The sequence below is a fragment of the Chelonoidis abingdonii genome, chromosome 7 (genome assembly GCF_003597395.2).
Source record: "Chelonoidis abingdonii isolate Lonesome George chromosome 7, CheloAbing_2.0, whole genome shotgun sequence".
In the NCBI taxonomy this organism is placed as follows: Eukaryota; Metazoa; Chordata; order Testudines; family Testudinidae; genus Chelonoidis; species Chelonoidis abingdonii.
In genome coordinates this window covers 64,036,825-64,057,543 of record NC_133775.1, presented here as the reverse complement: position 1 = coordinate 64,057,543, position 20,719 = coordinate 64,036,825, and the positions used below count along the sequence as shown (strand labels likewise).

At 41.3% G+C, this 20,719-nt stretch overlaps 1 protein-coding gene across 8 annotated transcripts in view; it reads left to right on the top strand.

Annotated features, from left to right (window-relative positions):
• The window catches only part of KIFAP3 (kinesin associated protein 3), a 160,123-nt gene that overhangs the window by 109,676 nt on the left and 29,728 nt on the right, over positions 1–20,719 (top strand). For 7 of the 8 annotated variants that reach the window (XM_075067952.1, XM_032806145.2, XM_075067956.1 and 4 more), the window contains 2 exons: positions 686–875; positions 10,601–10,700. In XM_075067952.1, coding sequence (XP_074924053.1) covers positions 686–875; positions 10,601–10,700 — 290 coding nt within the window. Of the gene's footprint in view, positions 1–685; positions 876–10,600; positions 10,701–11,974; positions 13,622–20,719 lie in introns of those variants that run through there. The other variant, XM_075067953.1, reaches the window with a different exon arrangement.

Sequence of the window (20,719 nt, the reverse complement as noted above, 5' to 3'; positions counted from 1 at the left end):
GCAGCATCTACCCATCCAAGGTCAGAGAGAAGCTGTAACCTTGGGAGTTTAATACAAGCCTGGAGTGGCCAGTATTAATTTTTAAAATTCTTGCAGAGCCCCCACCTTCTGCACTCGAAGTGCCAGAGTGTAGAATCAGCCTTGACACTATGGGACAATGGCTCCTGCATGTAACTTCTCCATGGGTGGATGGCACAATCAACAAAGTTTTTCTACAGTGGTCCATTTAGTCTTGATAGTCCTCCTTGGTGGGTGGGGAGCCCCTCTTCATGCCTAGGTTCACAAGTTCAGAGTAAGCATTTTTACAGTTGTAAAGCTATCTTATAGCATGGGATACAGACATAAAGGTAAGAAGAATGCATGCAGCAGCGTACAAGCATTTTATAGAGACTAAACACGTTCTTACAAGTCTAACACCTATCTTGAACAATAATATATAGGTGAGCTGGTCTGGCTTCCAGCTATGAATTTGTCAGTGCTCAGCTGCTGTCTATAGACTTGGCAAGAGTTGGCACCTGGTTTGCCAATGCGTCACATGATACTTGCAACATGTTGCTTTATACAGTCAGTGCACCGTCAAGTTAAACAAAAGACTTCAGTCTCCAAGACTGTCAAGCTTGTGTCTTTTACTAGCATAAAGTTCACTCACATTTACCTACAAAAACCTGCTTGGCATTTTTAACAGGAATATGATGAGGAGTGGGCTAAGAAGATCCAGAGTGAGAAATTCCGATGGCACAACTCTCAGTGGTTGGAGATGGTAGAGTCTCGACAGATGGATGAGAGTGAGCAGTACCTGTATGGGGATGACTGCATTGAGCCCTACATCCATGAAGGCGATATTTTAGAAAGACCTGACCTTTATTACAATTCAGGTAAGATGATAGAATATATTCAGAATGTGTCCACAGCTTCTCGTCTTTTAACATATCTGTACATAGGACCAGATTCTCAGCTGATTGATTGCAGTGTAGCTGTGCTGACTTACACTAGCTGGGTATGGTTATGTTAGTTCATGTTATGTAATAGTGTGTATTGTGTTATTGCGGAACTCTGAACAGCACATTTCATGATCTGGCATATCTTTACAGGAACTCTTGAAAATGTAGTGGAGAGTACGAGAAATAGACTATTTACTTCACACTAGCTTATTCAGCAGGCTCATACATATGTATGTAAAACTGCCCCAATCTTATAGAACTATAGAAACACAGAACTGGAAGGGACCTCGAGGGGTCATCTAGTCCAGTCCTCTGCACTCAAGGCAGGACTAAGTATTATCTAGATCATCCCTGACAGGTGTTTGTTCAACCTGCTCTTAAAAATCCCCAATGATGGAGATTGCACAACCTCCCTAGGCAATTTGTTTCAGTGCTTAACCACCCTGACAGGAAGTTTTTCCTAATGTCCGACCTAAACCACCCTTGTTGCAATTTAAGCCCATTGTTTCTTGTCCTATCCTCAGAGGTTAAGAACAACAATTTTTCTCCCCCCTCCTTGTAACAACCTTTTATGTACTCGAAAACTGTTATCATGTCCCCTCTCAGTCTTCTCTTCTCCAGACTAAATAAACCCAGTTTCTTCAATCTTTCCTCATAGGTCATGTTTTCTAGACCTTTAATCATTTTTCTTGCTCTTCTCTGGACTTTCTCCAATTTGTCCACATCTTTCCTAAAATGTGGCGCCCAGAACTGGATGCAACACTGCGTTGAGGCCTAACCAACGCGAAGTAGAGCAGAAGAATTACTTCTCATGTCTTGCTTACAATATACTCCTGCTAATACATCCTAGAATGATGTTTACTTTTTTTGCAATAGTGTTACACTGTTGACTCATATTCAGCTTGTGATCCACTCTGACTCCCAGATCCCTTCCTGCAGTACTCCTTCCTGGCAGTCATTTTCCATTTTGTATATGTGCAACTCCTTATTCCTTCCTAAGTGGAGTACTTTGCATTTGTCCTTTTTGAATTTCATCCTATTTACTTCAGACCATTTTTCCAGTTTGTCCAGATCATTTTGAATTTTAATCCTGTCCTCCAAAGTGCTTGCAACCCCTCCAAGCTTGGTATCATCCACAAACTTTGTAAGTGTATTCTCTATGCCACTATCGAAATCATTGATGAAGATACTGAACAGAACCGGACCCAGAACCGATCCCTGCGGGACCCCACTCATTATGCCCTTCCAGCATGACTGTGAGCCACTGATAACTACTCTCTCTGGGAACAATTTTCCAACCATTTATGCACCCACCTTATAGTAGCTCCATCTAGGTTGCATTTCCCTAGTTTGTTTATGAGAAGGTCGTGCAAGACAGTATTAAAAGCCTTACTAAAGTCCAGATATACTACATCTACTGCTTCCCCCTCATCCACAAGGCTTGTTACCCTGTCAAAGAAAGCTATCAGGTTGGTTTGACATGATTTGTTGTTCACAAATCCATGCTGACTGTTGTTTATCACCTTATTATCTTCTAGGTGTTTGCATATTGATTGCTTAATTATTTGCTCCATTATCCTTAAGGGGTACAGAAGTTAAGCTAACTGGTCTGTAATTTCCCGGGTTGTCCTTATTTCCCTTTTTATATATGGACACTATATTTGCCATTTTCCAGTCTTCTGGGATCTCTCCCATCTTCCATGACTTTTCAAATATAATCACTAATGGCTCAGATAGCTCCTCAGTCAACTCCTTGAGTATTCTAGGATGCATTTCATCAGGCCCTGGTGATTTTGAAGACATCTAACTTGTCTAAGTAATTTTTTACTTGTTCTTTCCCTATTTTAGACTCTGATCCCACCTCATTTTCACTGACATTAACTATGTTGGATGTCCAGTCGCCACCAAAAAACCAAAACAAAGAAGTCATTAAGCACCTCTGCCATTTCCACATTTTCTGTTATGCCTCACACCCTCTTATTGTGCCTATAGCTGGTTTGCTTTGCAAATGAAACCAAGTAAGTTTTTGTCCCTGTTAACCTCCTGGAGCAATGCAGCTATGGGAGTTGAAGCTGGATTCTGTTTTGCTTTGTGTCTCAGTTAAGATCCAACCATGACGTATTTGTTTCTGTAGGTGATGTAAGACTTAGAAAGAAGCCATCTGGATGTGCAGATCCCTGCTTTGCTGGCAGCCAGAAAAATCATATTTTGACTTCAGGATCTGAAGAAGAGCTCTGTGTAAACTCTAAAGCTTGTTTCGAACAGAAGTTGATCCAGTAAAAGATATTACCTCACCCCCTCTCATTTGTCTAAAATCCTGTGACCAACACAGCTACAACAACACTGGAAATAACTGATTTAATATAATTGTCCTACACAGAGAATATATCTTAGGGATTCCTGTGGTTTCCTTCTCTGAGTAAAACCTTGCTTAAAAGCTATCTTTTTACACTTTCTGGTTTCCATTTTTTATAATTTTTTCCTTAAGAAATTGTCACTTGCAAATTAGAGTAGCTATGGCCACAAAAAATGATGATGTAAAAGTGGGCCCTTCTTACTCAATAGACCTGGTCCCTACATGTATGCAGTCAGAGGTTTTAAAGAAAAAAGAAGTGCTTTCTAATTTTTACTCGTATCAGTAATGCCCAGACAAAAGTTCTGAGAGATTAAATAGACTGTCTTCTGTCTTGCTCATCATTAAAGATTTTGCAGTTGCAGTTTAGTTAGAAACACAGGAATTGCTGGACTGGATCTAACTAGTCCATCCAGTCCAGTGTGCTGTCACCAGTGATGGCTATTGCCAGCTGGTTCAGAAGAAGGTGCAAGACACCCTGCAGGAGGCAGTTTTAGAGTAGCTTTCCCACAGGAGAAGTTTCTTCCTAACCCTCTCAAGTTAGAGGCTGACTAACAGTCTGAAGCCTGAAGATTTATATCCCTGAAAAAGTTCTTGCAGGGAGGGAATGGCTGTTTATCTTGCCTTCTATATAAATGTGCAGTCCTTTGCTGATGTTGCATGAGCTCAGTTTGGGTTTCAGATCACAAGAAGAATTTGCAAGAAGGGTAACAATTTAAAAGACAACCCAAAAACCTTTCTGTTGTAAACTGGATACATTTTATCTGAAGTTATTGAGAGAATAAATATTGAAGCCCCCAATGCCAGTTTTATGGTTACTTTCAAAGTATGTCAGCACTATAGTGTGCTGAAGTATAGATTTGATGATATATGCTACCCATAGCAATATTCATGCTTTATAGATATTTTTTTTTTCCTTTTTGAACACTTCATCTAATTGCACTGAATCTATATGACAAACTCTTTGAGCAATTCGTAGGACAGGGATCGCCAACCTTTGGCATGCAGCCCACCAGGGTAAGCACCCTCGTACTGGCTGCGGTTCACTGCTCCAGGCCAATGAGGGCTGCGGGAAGCAGCCTGGGCCGAGGGATCTTCTGGCCACCACTTCCCATTCCCCCCATTGGCCTGGAGCAGTGAGTGGTAGACACGATTGGCCAAACCTGCGGAAGCAGCAGGTAAACAAACTGGCCTGGCCTGCCAGGGTGCTTACCCTGGCTGGTCACGTGCCAGAGGTTGCCGATTCCTGATAGGATGTTTCAAGGATCTCTTATTATAGCAATGCTTTTTGCACTTTCTGAAGTGAAAGCATGCCCATTGTAATCTACCCTTTCCAGAGTTTTATAATAGACCTTTGCTTGTCTCAGTGGACCATTTCTTTTCACGGTAATGTGTGTTAGTGTGTGACCAGAGACTTTGAATTTCCTTAAAACCCTCCCCCCCACACACACACACACAGAGGAGTCCTTGTGGCACCTTAAAACTAAAATTTATTTGGGCATAAGCTTTTGTGGGCTAGAACCCACTTCATCGGATGCATTAAGTGAAAAATACAGGAGCAGGTATAAATACATGAAAGGGTGGAGGTTGCTTTACCAAGTGTGAGGTCAGTCTAACGAGATAAATCAATTAACAGCAGGATACCAAGGGAGGAAAAAACTTTTGTAGTGGTAAGAGAGTGACCCATTACAGACAGTTGACAAGAAGGTGTGAGTAACAGTAGGGAGAAATTAGTATTGGGGAAATTAAGTTTAGGTTTTGTAATGACCCAACCGCTCCCAGTCTTTATTCAGGCCTAATCTGATGGTAACCAGTTTTCAAATTAATTCCAGTTCTGGAGCTTCACATAGAAGTCTGTTTTTGATGTTTTTTTATTGAAGAATTGCCACTTTTAAGTCTGTTATTGAGTGACCAGAGAGATTGAAGTGTTCTCCTACTGGTTTTTGAATGTTATGATTCCTGATGTCAGATTTGTGTCCCATTTATTCTTTTGAGTAGAGACTGTCCGGTTTGGCCAATGTACATGGCAGAGAGGCATTGCTGGCACATGATGGCATATATCACATTGGTAGATGTGCAGGTGAACGAGCCCCGGATGGCGTGGCTGATGTGGTTAGGTCCTATGATGGTGTCCCTTGAATAGATATGTGGACAGAGTTGGCACTGTGGTTTGTAGCAGGGTTTGGTTCCGGGGTTGGTATTTTTGTTGTATGGTGTGTAGTTGCTGGTGAGTATTTGCTTCAGATTGGGGGGCAATCTGTAGGTGAGGACTGGCCTGTCTCCCAAGGTCTGTGAGAGTGAGGGATTGTCCTGCAGGAAAGGTTGTAGATCCTTGATGCACTGGAGAGGTTTTAGTTGGGGGCTGTAGGTGATGGCCTGTTACTTTCTTTGTTGGGCTTGTCTTGTAGTAGGTGACTTCTCGGTACTGTTCTGGATCTGTCAGTCTGTTTCTTCACTTCACCAGGTGGGTATTGCAGTTTTAAGAACACTTGATAGAGATTCTGTAGGTATTTGCCTCTGTTTGAGGGATCGGAGCAAATACGGTTGTATCTTAGAGCTTGGCTGTAGACAATGGATCATGTGATGTGTCCTGGATGCAAGCTGGAGGCGTGTAGGTAAGTATAGTGGTCAGTAGGTTTCCGGTATAGGGTGACGTAAGGGGACGAGAGCTGAGGAAGCGTTGTTCTAAGTCAGTCATAAAAATGTTGGCATACTGAGGGGCCATTCGGGTACCTATAGCTGTCCCACTGACTTGAAGGTATAAATTGTCTCCAAATCTGAAATAGTTGTGGATGAGGACAATTTCCTGGCTTTCAATCATTCGTGTTACAGATGTAACATTATTTGAACAAAGGTTTTTGTGTTGGAATTGATGTTTGACTAGGGGAGGAGGAGCAGATTTCCAATTATATGTTCTGCAGATGTTTGAGAAGTCTTAGGTTTTTTTAAGGTAAAAGAGTAAGTGATTATATTTAAAATACATATTCACTTTTCAGTTTCCTTCTGGCAAGGGCCACTAAGGGTATGTTCTTGAACTCTATTAGATTTATATTTTTGAAATGTGGTCAATGTACATACAGTATAACTTTGAAAAGACTATGGATTATTATACCAACTGAAATCTTTTTTTGCAGTTATATAGATTTTAGAAGGACTATTTGTTCATAAGTTCAAAAATCAAAATTTCATTCGGTTGGAACCAGCTTATTTATGAAAGTTCAGTGTGATAGTTTTGTGGATTACCTGCTCTCTGGCCAAAGCAAAATAGTCATCTTTTCTCTCAACCAGTAAGAATTCTTCAAATCACAAACAACATGAGTTGTTGTGCTTCATCAACACCATCCATATAAAATGACTACACCTGCATCAGAATTTAAAGAAGACTCTAAAATAACTTTCCGTGAATTCAGTATTTCCTCAGCTTTGAATGTACACCTCCTTAGCTTATATTGAATATATGTAATAACTGATATTGATTAACCTGTAATAGCATTCTATTCAGCTGACACTGTGTGCTTTTATTTTCCTGCAAATTCATGCATTTGTTCATAACTCTGAGCTTTATGGTTTGAATGCTAGTGTGGTTGACTGAAGAAACCTTAAGCAGTGTATGGTTACTTCAGTATCAAAGTTAAAATGTAATGTTTTTTCCATTGATTAGGATGAAAAAGATATTTAGATATTTAACAATCCTGGTTTTGAGATAAGTTTGACATAAAACTTAATATTTACAATATGAAATTACTTAATTTGCATATTTAAAATTTGAAAATACCTTCAGTGCAAAGATGCTTATGTTCCATCTTATTTTGTTTAACAATTCAAATAGAGAGAAACAAAGACTTAATATAAGTATTAATACAATTAATTAAATCTGTTTTCCTTTGAAATATTTTACTCTAGACAGTACATTTGCCTTTTGCCTCCATCTGAACAAGGTGAAAAGACAGGATTATTTATTTGTCAGAATATTTTCTTGTCAGGTTCTATTCTCTCTCATGCTGTACACACATGAATGCAATTAGCTGTACACTCCTCCACCGCATTTTACACTTCTAAAAATGCTGTCTGATCACGGCTAGCATTTTTCATTTACAATCTGTTATGTTGTCTTCAGTCACTTTCCCATATGCTATTATCTTCTAAATGAATCTCTGTAGCACCTCATCAAATGTCTCGTGGAAATCTAGATGTGTCAGCTCTATTCCTTTTATCATTTGTCGCCACATTATCTTCAAAAAAAAAAAAATCAGGTAAATTTGTAATGCAAAGAGAGATTTGTTTGAATGCCTGAGTTGTCCTCTTTAAGCCCCTGTGTCTGTAAGTAACTTTCCACTGCTTCCTGCTTAGACAACTTTAGTAGCTTTGAAACCACAGAGGTTAAGCTAAGTGGCCTGTGATTCCCTGGATCTTATCTCTTTTACTTTAAAGTGGAATGGCATTTGTTACTTCCTAGTCATTAGAAATCTCTCTGTCCTCTGTTAAACTATTAAAGTATCAGTCAGAATGCATCTGTTTCTTCCAAGGGGTGTTTGTTTTTTTTTTATTGGAATGCTTTCTGATCTGTAAGGCTGGGGTCTCGCTTTTAAATGCTGCCTCAGACTCTCATTGTTACTATATATGTTAATGGAGATAACTTTGTTTTCTCCAATAAAGCCTGGCACTTCTTGCCAGGTAAAAAACTGTGCCCTTTTTATTAACTAATGTACCAAGAGTGTAAGAATAGCGATAATGATAAACAGTGCTTTCATTTTAACTGAAATAAATCTGGAGCAGTGGAGTGACTCTGGATTTACACTGTGCAGCTTTTTCTTATTGGGTGCAGAGCTTGCCAAACCAATTTGCAGCAGCCTCATTCACTAGATTTAGAGACCTCAGACCACCATCCAATCTGGTCAGAGGGCAGTCATCAGTGATGTGTTCTGTCTTTGGCCATAGCCATATGTGGGATCCTCTTGTTGGCCTCGGGTGTGAAGGCTGGCTGCACATTGGGCCTGGCCCACTGAGAATTGATTCAGAAGCACCCATGAATGATGTGATAAATCAAAAACAGGTACGTGCATGGTCGGTTCAGTTATAAGAGATTAGTGTGCAGCTGACATCAGAAGCTGCTCTTCACACCACGTTGACATTGCAGAGAAATCTGGGCAGCATAGGTGGGCCCACAACGGATGCTTTGACAACAAGCACGTTCTTGGGTCGTCAGATTGGTCTGTGTATAGCAGTAGGCTTGGGTTTGCCCTGATCTTCTGGCTGTAGCATCCTCATGGCAAATGTACAGAGGAGTGATGTTACTGGTGTGGGTTGAACCATCCCAGTTGCAGTGCACATGGTTGAGTGTAGTTGCGAGTCAGCCAACTTGACATGGGATGAATGGAGTCAGGCCAGAACAAAGTATTCTTCTGCAGAGTAACATAGGGCTAAACTGGATGATTGGAGAGTTTGAAAGTTTGTTCCCCATGAAGTGGCAGCCAGGGTTTTTTAGAATGTTAAGTGTCCTCACCTTAGCTTTAGTTTTCCTCAGATGGTTGAGATATGTGAGAGATCTATCTAGGGTTGCTTTGAGGTAGAGTGGGTGGAATTTGTGTTTCAGGCAATGTCCATCAAGAAAGATATTTAGTTCTTGGTCTGCTCTGGCATTGTGAAGATTGAACACACTCGAAAATGTCTTTGATCATACTTGGTTGTAAACACCACTGACTACAGTGTTTGGCCCAAGTCAGAGTTTAGGACATCAAGATCTAGGAATGAGCTTGCTTGGATGCCTAAGCAAATGTCATATGCATATGTGAACATGCAGGACAGGGTAAGCGGAAGGTCATTTGTGAACAGGTTGAAAAGCACAGTGCCAGTACAGAGTCTTATGGTAAATTGTTGGTTTCTTTTCCATATGCAAACTCCGTCTCCCATGTGGAAACTTGTGTTGCAGAAAAGATCAACAATGTTGACTACCCATGCTGGGAATGCTCTTGACAATTTGACTAAGAGCCATGTGTTCCACATCATGTTATATGCTGCTGTCAGATCCAGAAATATGGCTCCTGTCCTGAGGTTTTTCTGAAGACAATTTTTGATCAATGTTGTCAAAACAGCACTTGATCTTAGATGCTCTAACCTTTCCAAATGCCTGCTTGCTTCATGCTGAGCATTGAGTCTGTTTCTGGGGAAGGATGAGATGCTTCAGAACTTTGAATGGCATAGACAATGGAGATATGGGTTGATAACTTGCAACATTGTGTAGGCTTTCCCCTGGTTTCAGGAGAGCAATGATTTTTAATATTCGCCATGTCTTCAGCAGTTGCTTTTCGTTGATCACACAGGTGAAGAACTGTGCCAGCCACTGGTGAGCACAAGCTTTGAAGTGCTTCAAGAACTCTGGTGATATGTGGTCATAGTCAGAGCAGTGCTGCTCTTAATATCACTTAGAATTTTGTCTAACTTGGTGGCTGTGAATGGCTGTATTGCCAAGTAGCATTTCTCTGATGAAACTGACACCACTCATCATAGACTTGTCTGACATGTTTCTCATTTGGGGATTTTGACACATTCAGCAGATGGTGTAACTGAGAGTATAGCTTAGCCTATAATTTCCTGCTCTCTTCTATAAACCAGGTAAGGCTGTGATTCCTTTAAGGAGTCCTAGTGACTTTATAAACGCATGCACCTACTTTTGCCAGTGGTGAAGGTAAAAGGAGCAAGGAGAAATTGGTAGCTAAGGAACTGTCCATTTCCTAGAGTTCCCCAGGAACCTGTCATATAAAAATTATTTTTTTATATAGGCTAGTCTTATGAGGCATTAAACTGCAGGGAAGATGGGGAAGATCATGTCATGAAGTTGCCTCCATGAACAGCCTCAAAAAGAGGGTGGGAAAGGGTAGTGGCTGAAGAATCGAGCCATAGATTGCCTCGCCGTTTTTATTCCACTGACCTGGAAGTTGATGTTTGGCTCTTTATTTACTTCTCCTCTGGTCCCACTGCTGTGATGGAATGGGCAGGATTGGACCTTCTACATCTCTTCCAGTCCTGCTGGCAAAGGTGTGAGGGATACAGCTCTGAGTTGTGGCCCATCACAGGAGCTGTGAATTGGGCTGTGACTGGTTAAGTCTACTTCAGGCCCCGGCAAGTCTCTTGTCTTATTGAGCCAGGAGCTGGCCATGTTTCTCGCTGCTTGTCATTGATTCCTAAACTGACACAGATTGCTGACTGGAGTGTGCCTAGGATAAAGCAGCACTTGCTGTGTGGCCTGCTTTTCTGGCACCTCCAACATGCCACTGTGTCTCAACCTCTGTTTTTCGTCTCTTCGTAGATGGCCTGATAGCCCCTGATGGAGCAGTGAGTCCAGATTTCTTCAGTGATTATCATCTCCAAAATGGAGACTTAGTCGGACAACATCCCTTCTCCAGCAGGTAAAGCTCTCTCTTTGGAAAGAATTTATGTAATCAGAAAAATACTAATTCAGGTTTCTTTTTAATGCTTGATTTACATTTTTTCAACTTCAGTAACTTTTTTCCCGTTCCAAAACATAAGCTTTAATAGGGTTACATTTTAAAAGCATACTTGAGGGAATGATTTACATCAAGAACGCAGGTGTATGGAAATCCTAGATCAAAACTTCATGGTGGTTTTGTCACACTGGAGGATCCAGTTTGCCTTTTGAATTATACATTTATTTTAACACATTAATGTACGCATACTTTTTCCTGATAGGTTTCCAAAGGCAAAAAAAATGGAATAGAAAACTAGAGCACACAACTTATTACATGTTCTGACAATTATTCAAACACTATTCAGGCATCATTGTTTGGAAATGTCTAAGGAGACGCTAGGGGATTTGATTAACTAGCAGAATTGTTTCCAGTATTCTTAAGCTGTTAAAAATAAGTTTCTCAGCTGTCAGGATTGTTTCCTGATTTTACTCAATCTTCCCAGCTAACACTCCGCTTGATTACTGATGTCATATGCTTTGAAAATCTTATGGATGGGTGAAAAATGTCTGCCTTTGGCTTGACTAGTAGATTCCTGGAGCAGCTATTGGAGACATTTGTTTAAATTGCCCTTCTATTCTGACCTTTTCTCCCATGTCATCTTAGCAAGCTGTTCCAGTTTGGATCTCTGGACTGACATTGCTCACAGGGTCAAATAAGAAAAAATTCATTTCAGAGAAGATCCTTCCTTGTCCTTCATGGCATCTGTAGGGTTTAGGAAAGGCTTTATTTTATGTGACATGTATGCCAAATTATGACAGATAGGCATGTGTGACAGTGTGCTCCAATAGAAGGATATATGTCATACACTGTATGGTAATCCTGTGGAATTCACTTCTACAAGAAGTTATTGAGAGATGCTTCCACCCTTTGTTGACTTTTATTTATTTCTTCCCCAATAATAACTAATAACTTCAGTAGCTTTATGTAAAGTCTGAACAAATAGCAACATGTAGGGCAATGATGTAATCTGATTTGGGTAATTTTGTGATTATTACCTAAAATCATCTGTTGAGAAACAGTTGAGTTGGACTACGTAATTGCTCTCCTTTCCGAAGGAGAACCTCTTAGAAAGCATGTGGATTTTTTTCCCCCTTTATACACCTTCCTATCTGAAACCTCACCTGCATGGCTTTTTGACATTGCTCTTTAAGGAGCACACCAGTTCACTGCTAGCCTCTTCTGCTTCCTTGCAGCTTGACTGGGGGAGGGATTCTCGCCATAGAAACATCAGCAAGACCAGCACACACAAGGGTTGACAATTAAATGACTTCCAAAGTTTGGTTTTGCTAAGACTGTTTTGCAAAATCTCTTACATAGTGGTGACTACTTTACTATATGTTTTTTAAAAGTGAAAGCACTTGTGATAGACTGTTGTGATTTATTTATTTTAAAATGTATATGTCTATGAAAGCCCATGTGTGATAGAGAAACTGAAGAAAAGAGAAGCTAGGTGCAACTCCTGGAGTCTTAGGGTATGTCTTTACCACAATCGGGTGGCATGACTGCATGCAGCACATGTAGGCATACCTGACTTGCTTTAATATGGCTAGCTTGGGTACCCGTTGCAATGAAGCTGTAGTATCCTGGACAAGCCCACCTGGAATCCTGGGTAACTGGGCAGCTAGCCTGCACAGAAGCATGTGTTACTACTGCTGCTGCTTCACTGCTGTGACACCCAATCTAGCTAGATTAAAGCTAGCTTGGATGTGCTACATAAGTTAAAATCACATCTCTGATTGGAGGGTAGATGTACTCATGGAGTGTGGTTCACAGCCATTCTCAACTTTAACATGGAGGTATGGCCCATGGAGATGACAGGGTGCAATTATCCATCTTGAACATCCGGGATCTAGGTGGAATGTCAGAGACAATTCCCAATGGCTGCATGTTTCTATTAAAGATGAGGATGGCTGCCATCTGCTTTGTTTTTGGGAAACTAGGAATAGCCCCATCAATATCCTGTCACTTTGCCAATGAAGCCCTTGGTTGGGGAAAGTTTGAGCATCCTTGAGCTACATTAGATTGCTGAACCTTGAATTTCAACCTTCTGTCAAAAATGTACTTTTTTAAGGCTTTGAATCTGATCTCCTTCCAGCTGAAAGGAATGGCAAAATACATCAAACATATTTTAAAAATAAAAAGTATTTGTAGAATGTCCTTGTTCATAACCACAACGCATTAAAGTCTGGGAACCCATTTAAATGAAAAGAATAAATACAAATTGCAAAACTTGATAACAGCCCTTTGTGCAGGGCGCAGGCAAATACGTTCTGATTTTCCAATTAGAATTCTGTTTCTAGGAGTGCTTTTCAATATGATTGTCTCTGGAATTACCCACCTTATAGGGAGACAACCTAATTGGAGACAGCATGTACTGTTACAAATGTTCTGTCTCATTTACAGTACAGAGGGTCAGAATTGTTTTCTAGAATAGACACAGGCAGTTGGACAGAAAATCCCAGTTTTCAGACGTGTCATTATCGTTTTGAACTACTTGGCACCAGGAGCCAGGATTTCCTGGTGCTTAGAGCTAATGTAAAATGCATTAGTGCTCTGAGGCACGAGCAACAGAATTGCCAGTCCCATGAGTTTGGAGATTTCAGCCTCCCCAAATTTTAACTGGTGTTGGAAGGTAAAACCATATTTGCTATAGAGCCTAATTAAAAATAATAGCAGCTAGTCAGGGTTCTTTTCATATATTATATAGTGTACATTTCATCCATACAATAACATACTTCTGTAGCATTTTTATGCTTGCATTTTAAAATTAACAAGAACCTTATGTTAAGAAAAAAAAATGACACCAGTTCCAGCTTTTAATAAATCAGGGTTTCTTGTTATAAAAATCATTCATTATTGAATAGTTTTCATAAACTAGTTTAGCAAATAGGATGTGAAAATTATAACAGTCCAACTTTTATTTTTTAAATCGTCAGTGTTTAGTTGCTAGGAGGAGGAAAGGCCAGCTGCTGAAATGATGCATATTTCCATGTACTTTGAGTCTGTTTGCATGAAATATATTTTTATTTGTTGTGCTTTCTGACTGGTTTAGATGTTCTAGAATGAATAGGAAGAGTTCAGTTCAGTTGATGAGGGGGGGATGCTGAGGGAATGGTCCAGATCTATCCAAATTAAGACTATCCTGTGAAATCTGAGGCAAGTGACAATATTAAGCTGTAACTGAGTCAATACCACTTGGCTGTGAAGAATCCACATTTTCCTTCTCCTTTCTGTAGTAATATCACAGAGACTCTTAAAAATTGTAGGCTGTTATTTCCTACAATTACAGCATGCTGTACAAAAGTGTACAGGACACAAAGACAAAGACACAGACAAACTTAAGAGTAGGGTCATCCTACTTAAAGGGGAAACACGCATCTCTTTCTCTCACGCACATGGTGTGTGTGTCTGTCTCTGTCTGTCTGTGATGCTGTCTCCCCTCCCTCCATTCCTTTGAGGGCTCAGCCAATTGCTAGTTCATCATTTAGCAGTAAGGCATTCCCTGGGAAATATCCCATCCTCTGACTCCTCCACCTCAACCAAACTTCACAATCATCACCGCTGTGTACCAGTATTAAATTGTTTAAAACTTATACTGTGTGTAGGGGGGGGGTAGGGGGGGTCTGGTCTGGTCTGGTGAAAAAAATTTCCCTGGAACCTAGCCCCCTCATTTACATTAATTCTTATGGGGAAATTGGATTCACTTAACATCATTTTGCTTCAAGTCACGTTTTTCAGGAACATCACTACAATGTTAAGCGAGGAGTTACTGTATTATCTAGACCATCCCTGACAGGTGTTGATCTGCTAATAGCCAATTACCAGGCACTAATGCCCAAGAACAACTTTGTGAACTATTCCAGGTTTATAGACTTCACTAACAGTCTGCCACAACAGGACAAAGTTTGTTTCCAGTTGAGAGATGAAGGCAAACTAAGAGAAAAGACTGTTCTTCAATACAATACAGATCTCTAGTGTTAATGTTCTTCAATACAATACAAACAGTTGATGCTGCTGACACTTCGTCTAGAGCCATGGCTACTACTATTGTTATATGCAGAGTGTCATGGTTCCATGTGTCAGGGTTCCCTAGAGAGATCCAGAACACTGTGGAGGATGAATCTGTTCAGTCAGAAGATGAACAATTCCCTCCATACTCTGGGGCTACTCTTCGGTCTCTGATATATACACCTGTCCCCTTGAGGAAGTTCCATTGATAATTGCCTAGACCTAGACCCATGACTCAACATTTTTTTCATTAGAGATCCTATGAACCATCACACACAAGGTGGAAGGTTCAAAGGACCTACTTCCTTGCACCTTCAGCAACAGGCTTGGCATCTAATCTCAACCCCCAGTGAGGCACTACTTTTGATGGGACCTTGAAAGCTGCAAGCTGCTAAGCCCAACATTGCCCAATCTTCACATGCCATTTGGAGGTCATCTAGCATTCTTTCTCAACACCTGGAGTGCAATAAGAATAAACTAGTGGGTGCTGAATATCATCCATTCTGACTATAGAGTTTGCATCCATATCTCTTCCACAAGCCCTTTCCCCTTCTCCCTTTGGGGATCACTCTCACAAGACAATTCTCAAGCAAGAGGTGGACTCCCAATTAGAGCAAGGAGTGATAGAACATGCCCCCCCATCAATACTAAGTGAGTAGCTTTTCCTTGACATATTTCCTTATACACAAAAAGAAGGGCAGAGGGAGACCAATTCTCAACCTCCACAACCTCAACCACTTAATTCGCAAATTCAAGTTTCATATGGTCACACTGGCCTCTATAATACCATCCCTAGAAAAAGACACATAGTTTACAGCTCTGGATACTTTCATGTAGATATTCATCCTGCTCACAGATGCCTCGGCAGATGCATGGTGGGCTCCAATAATTTTCAGTACAGAATACTTCCTCTCATATGGCAACCACCTCCAGAGTCTTCACCAAAGTATTCTCGATAGTGGCAACTCATGACAGACACCTCAATCTCTTTGTATTCCCCTGCCTTGACAACTGGCTCCTTGTTGCTAAGTCATGCCAGAAGGCCCATGCATCAACTGTAAGGATGCTACACCTCCTCTCTTTCCTGGGTGGGGGGTCAGTCTAAATGCCGAAAAATCTGTTCTCCCCCCCAACAGTCTCTGGATTTCATGAGGGCCACCCTGGATTTGGTCCCTGCAAGGGTGTGTGTGCCCACAGACAGATTTCAGACTCCACTGTCATTACCTTCAAGCGTGGCTTCAGTCATTATACTCTCCAAACTATCACCCGATGAACTTCATGGTAACAATTCCTGCCAAGGTGGCTTCTTCCCTATTGTGGTGAACAAATCCTCGACAGGTATGTGTGGGCATCTCTTGTTTCCCTCCTCACCAGACAGCACCATTACCACAGGCACATCTCTTTCAGTTGGGGAGCCTGTGTGCTCAGCCATACAACACATGGTACCTGGACACCCTGAGAGTCCAGGATACACATCAGCATTCTGGAGTTATGAACAATCCAGAAGGCATGCAAGGCTTTTCTTCTGTTCATCTGCGCTCACCACATCCTGATACTGTCAAACAACATGGTGATCTTTTTCTACATCAACAATCAGGGAGGAGTGAGATCTGTCTCCCTGTGTGCAGAAGCAGTCAGCTTGTGCAACTCGTGCATCAGCAACCAAATCAACCACCTACCTTCCCAGAAAATGAAATACACTCAGACTCCTTCAGCAGGCATTTTTCAGCCAACCGTGAGTGGGAAATCCATGCCTCAGTACTATGCAATATCTTTAATCTATGGGGAACCCCAACCAGGGATCTGTTCGCCTCCATAACAAACAGAAAATGTATGACATACTGCTCAAGAAGAGTCCTAGGTTACCACTCCCAAGGTGATGCGCTACTTCTTCCTTGGTCAGATCACCTGAACCATGCATTCTCTCCACTATTGCTTCTGACAAGAGTTCTATGCAAAATCCAGCAGGACAGGTAACAGATTATCCTGATTGCCTGTTACTGGCACAGACAGTTTTGGTACCTGGATCTCCGGTGCATGTCATCCTGACCACCAATCGCCCTCCCAACATTTTCTGAGCTTCTGACCCATGGCAAGATCAAGCACTCCAATCCATATTCACTTCACCTCAAGGCTTGGTTTTTGGATGGGCATCATCCTTAGAACACTCATGTTCCACAGCCAACGAGGCATACTTTCTAATAAAAGAAGGATTCCACTAGACAGTGTTACCTGGCTAAGTGGAGATGTTTTTCTTCTTGTAAGAATCAAAGGACCATTTTCTCCCCCCGCAGAAAATACAGATATCCGTCTCATTTTAGACTATATCCTTTCTCTAAAGACATCAGGCCTATTCATCAGCTCCTTATGAGTCCACCTGGCACTGATTAGTGCATGCCATCCTCCTTCCTAGGGTTACCCAGTCTTCACTCACCCACTGATCACCAGATTTTGGAAAGGCCTAATTAGAACCTTTCCACCTATTCACAAGCCTGCCCCTCAGTGGGACTTGAATCTTGTTCTCTCAGCACTCACAAGGCCATCCTTTGAACCTCTAGCTTCCTGCTCCATGTCCCTTCTCTCCATTAAGCCATCACCTCAGCCAGAAGGGTTGATTAGCTTTGATTGACGATGGCAGATCCTCCTTACACTGTATTCCATAAAGATAAAGTTTTGTTACATTTACACTCTGAATTCACCCCCAAGGTTCTTTTGGAATTTCACTTGAACCAATCAATTCACTTATCTGTGTTCTTTCCTAAATCACACACTTCCTCAGAGCAACGGAGACACCATGCCCTTTATGTCTGGCAGGCTTTGGCCTTTAACCTACCCAAAACAAGACCAATCAGGAAGTCTCAAGAACTATTCATCACTGTAACAAAAAGAATCTGGGATAAGCAGCCTCTACTCAGAGGATCTCCAAATGGATCTCTGGCTGCATTCTACTTTATCAACTATTGAACCTTCCCCCTTGTGTTGTCCTCCTCCCAGAGTAAGAGCACAAGCAGTGACTATAGCATCGCTTCAGGAGATATCCCTCCTTGATATCTATAAAACAGTCATGTGGGGCCCCATTCACACCTTTGTGAGACACTGTGCCGTCATCTAAGACTCCTCTGCTTATCCCTCCTTTGGAACTGCTGTCCTTCACTCAGCCCTATCGTCTATATCCCCGCATCCTCCTATTACTTCATTACTACTTGATTACCCACAGTGGAATACAATAGGGATCATCACTCGAAGAAGGGGAGGTTACTCACCAGTAACTGGAGATTCTTTGAGATGCGTGGTCCCTATCTGTATGCCACTACCTGCCCTTCTCCTGCTCTGCTTTGGATCGCCTCTTGAATTGCAGTGGAGAAGGAACAGGAGAGATGGTCGATCGGTCCCACCCTTATCCCCTTTGTAGAAAGTACAAGGTGGATGTGGGCAGACCAGTGGACACTACTTTCAAATTCTCCAGCTCCGGGTGCATAGTGCGTATAAGTAACCCATAGCAGAATACAGATAGGGACCACACATCTTTACTTACCCATAACTAGATGTTATTAATCTGCCCTTTTGTGATTTAGATTTCCAGCCTTGAATCTCAGTACCGTCTTCCAGAAACTGATGAGCATTAGGCAGAAATTGGAAATTTTCATGTTGTTAAATCTAAATTCAGGACTCTTGGTTCTGATAAAACTTTCACTCTGTATTAAGAGCTTATTGCAGCAGCAAAAAACAAAAAAACTCACCTTTGACTAATATAGTGACAGTGCAGTGTCTCAGTTGAAGGAGAGAGAAGACATCTGAAAGATGTGTTTGGGATTATATGCCATTTGTTCATTTATCTGCATTCAAATGTTAATGACTTAATTGTCATAGCTAAATATCTTGTAATGGAGACTTCCACAGGATTCTTTTTTCCTGCAGGAAAAGACAACTTTTTAACTTATCCTGATGAAGCTTAGGTAATGGCACAAACTTACTATTTAGTAAGTGCCAGTTGCTTGTAAATATCGAGAAACTGGGAATTCTGACTAAGCTATCTGTAATGTTAGACAAATAACTAGGAATGCTGAAAGTAGCCCAAGCTTTCAGTTTTTCTTTCAGAAAAACTTTACAAAATATCCTTTTCTCAAATACGGGGTCCTGTAACCCTGGACAGAATGTAGCAGAGCTGCCAGTGCACAGCCTTCCCTTTCTTTTTCATTGAGTCAAGGATTTCTGTATACATGATGATCCTGTATGTGCACTAACATGTCCTTTTAGCAGAGGTCTAACTGTAGCCTCTTCCCACAAAGCAGTGAGGGTCAAACAAATGTAGTTTCATGGGGTGGCCATCTATCTCAATACCTAAGTGGATGATTGCCTAGATTTAAAGCCAGGAAATTATAGCTGTGTTTTCTCTTTCTCTGGTGGATCATGTGGAGGACTGGGAACCAGAAACTCTTCCACTTTGCACTTGGTTTACACTTAAGTTAGGCTGACATAGCTACATGGGTCAGGGATGTGAAAAATCCACACGGCTAACAGTATTGCTATTCCAACCTAACCCTCAGTGTAGACATAGCTATGATGACTGAAGAATTCTTCCATCAAGGTAGCTGGGAGGTGGTGTTCTACACAGAGAGGAAAAACCCCTTCTGTTGACATAGGCTGTGTCTACATTACAGGGTTGTGCCAGCATAGCTATGGTGACATAGCTATGCTGGTGTAGTCTCCGTAGTATAGACATACCCTTAAACTCTGCCTTCTTTTTTAAGGTTGTGTAGTAAAGAGTCACTTACTAAATGTCTGTAAAAGTGCTTTGAATATGATTATAACTAAATACTACATCCCTACATGTGCATACACAAATATCCCCCACATTTAATTCCTTTTAGCCCTGGCAGTTGTAGCTATATTCTTTTGTTTCAGTTAGACTTGTGCAGGACAGCCACACCATCCTTGCACCATAGATTTACACAGCACTATAGTTTAGATTTGTCCTCTAAGGAGGAGCTCTGCTTCAGTCTCTGTCCTGCAGAATCAGTTTCTGAAGCAGGGGAGCCATACCCATGGAGGCCAGAAGGGGGATCATTCTAAAACGGTTTTATCTTTTGTGTGTTAAGCCTACTTTATTGACGCACTGAGTTTTCAGTCATACTCTGGTTTTTGAGTTTGGTTAAATTCTTTTTTCTTGGGGTCTTCTTCCTATCAATTCAGCATCTCACCAGAAGGTTACAGGTTACTTCTGAAAGTGACGGGCTAATACATTGGTTTAGTATGGGCAGGCAAAGCAAGCTGCCACACCCAGCTTAGCCAATGTACTTGCAGGCCTGACTGGCAGCCTTCCTAAGCAGAGGCTGCCCTGTTGGATGTGGTTTGGTAAGATGGACCTGTGTACTGGAGACTTCTTAAAATTAACAAGCACTTGTGATCCAAGCCAGACTTAAAGCCAGACCTGCAGCAGCAATAGTCTGATGTACCTATGTACATGTTGCCCATTAGGAATAACATTAGCCATGATTGTGGATGCAAGCAGTTGTACTAACATCAGGCATGCATTTTCTTTTCTTTGGGGGTGGGGTGGTCTCCTAATTACTGGATGAGGTTCTTTGGCCTGTGTTATGGAGATCAGCCTAGATGATCTAATGGTCTTTTCTGGCTTTAAGATCTATGAAATAATGACAAGGCACTAAGATTTTGAAAAGGACTCTGCACTGACCTCAAAGTGCTCCCATTGAAGTCAGTGATAAAACTTCAGTTGATTTCAGTGGAAGCAGAGTTAAGCCAACACTGAGCATTTATGAAAATCCCTCCCTGAATTTCTAAAGACGATAGATCGTTATAAATTGCTAAAATCTCCATGTAAGTAGAAAGTAAATATAAAAATGGCTTCAATTCCTATGCTGCTGCTGTGGACATTGTGGAAATCTTGCATGTAGAGTAGTTACTTCATT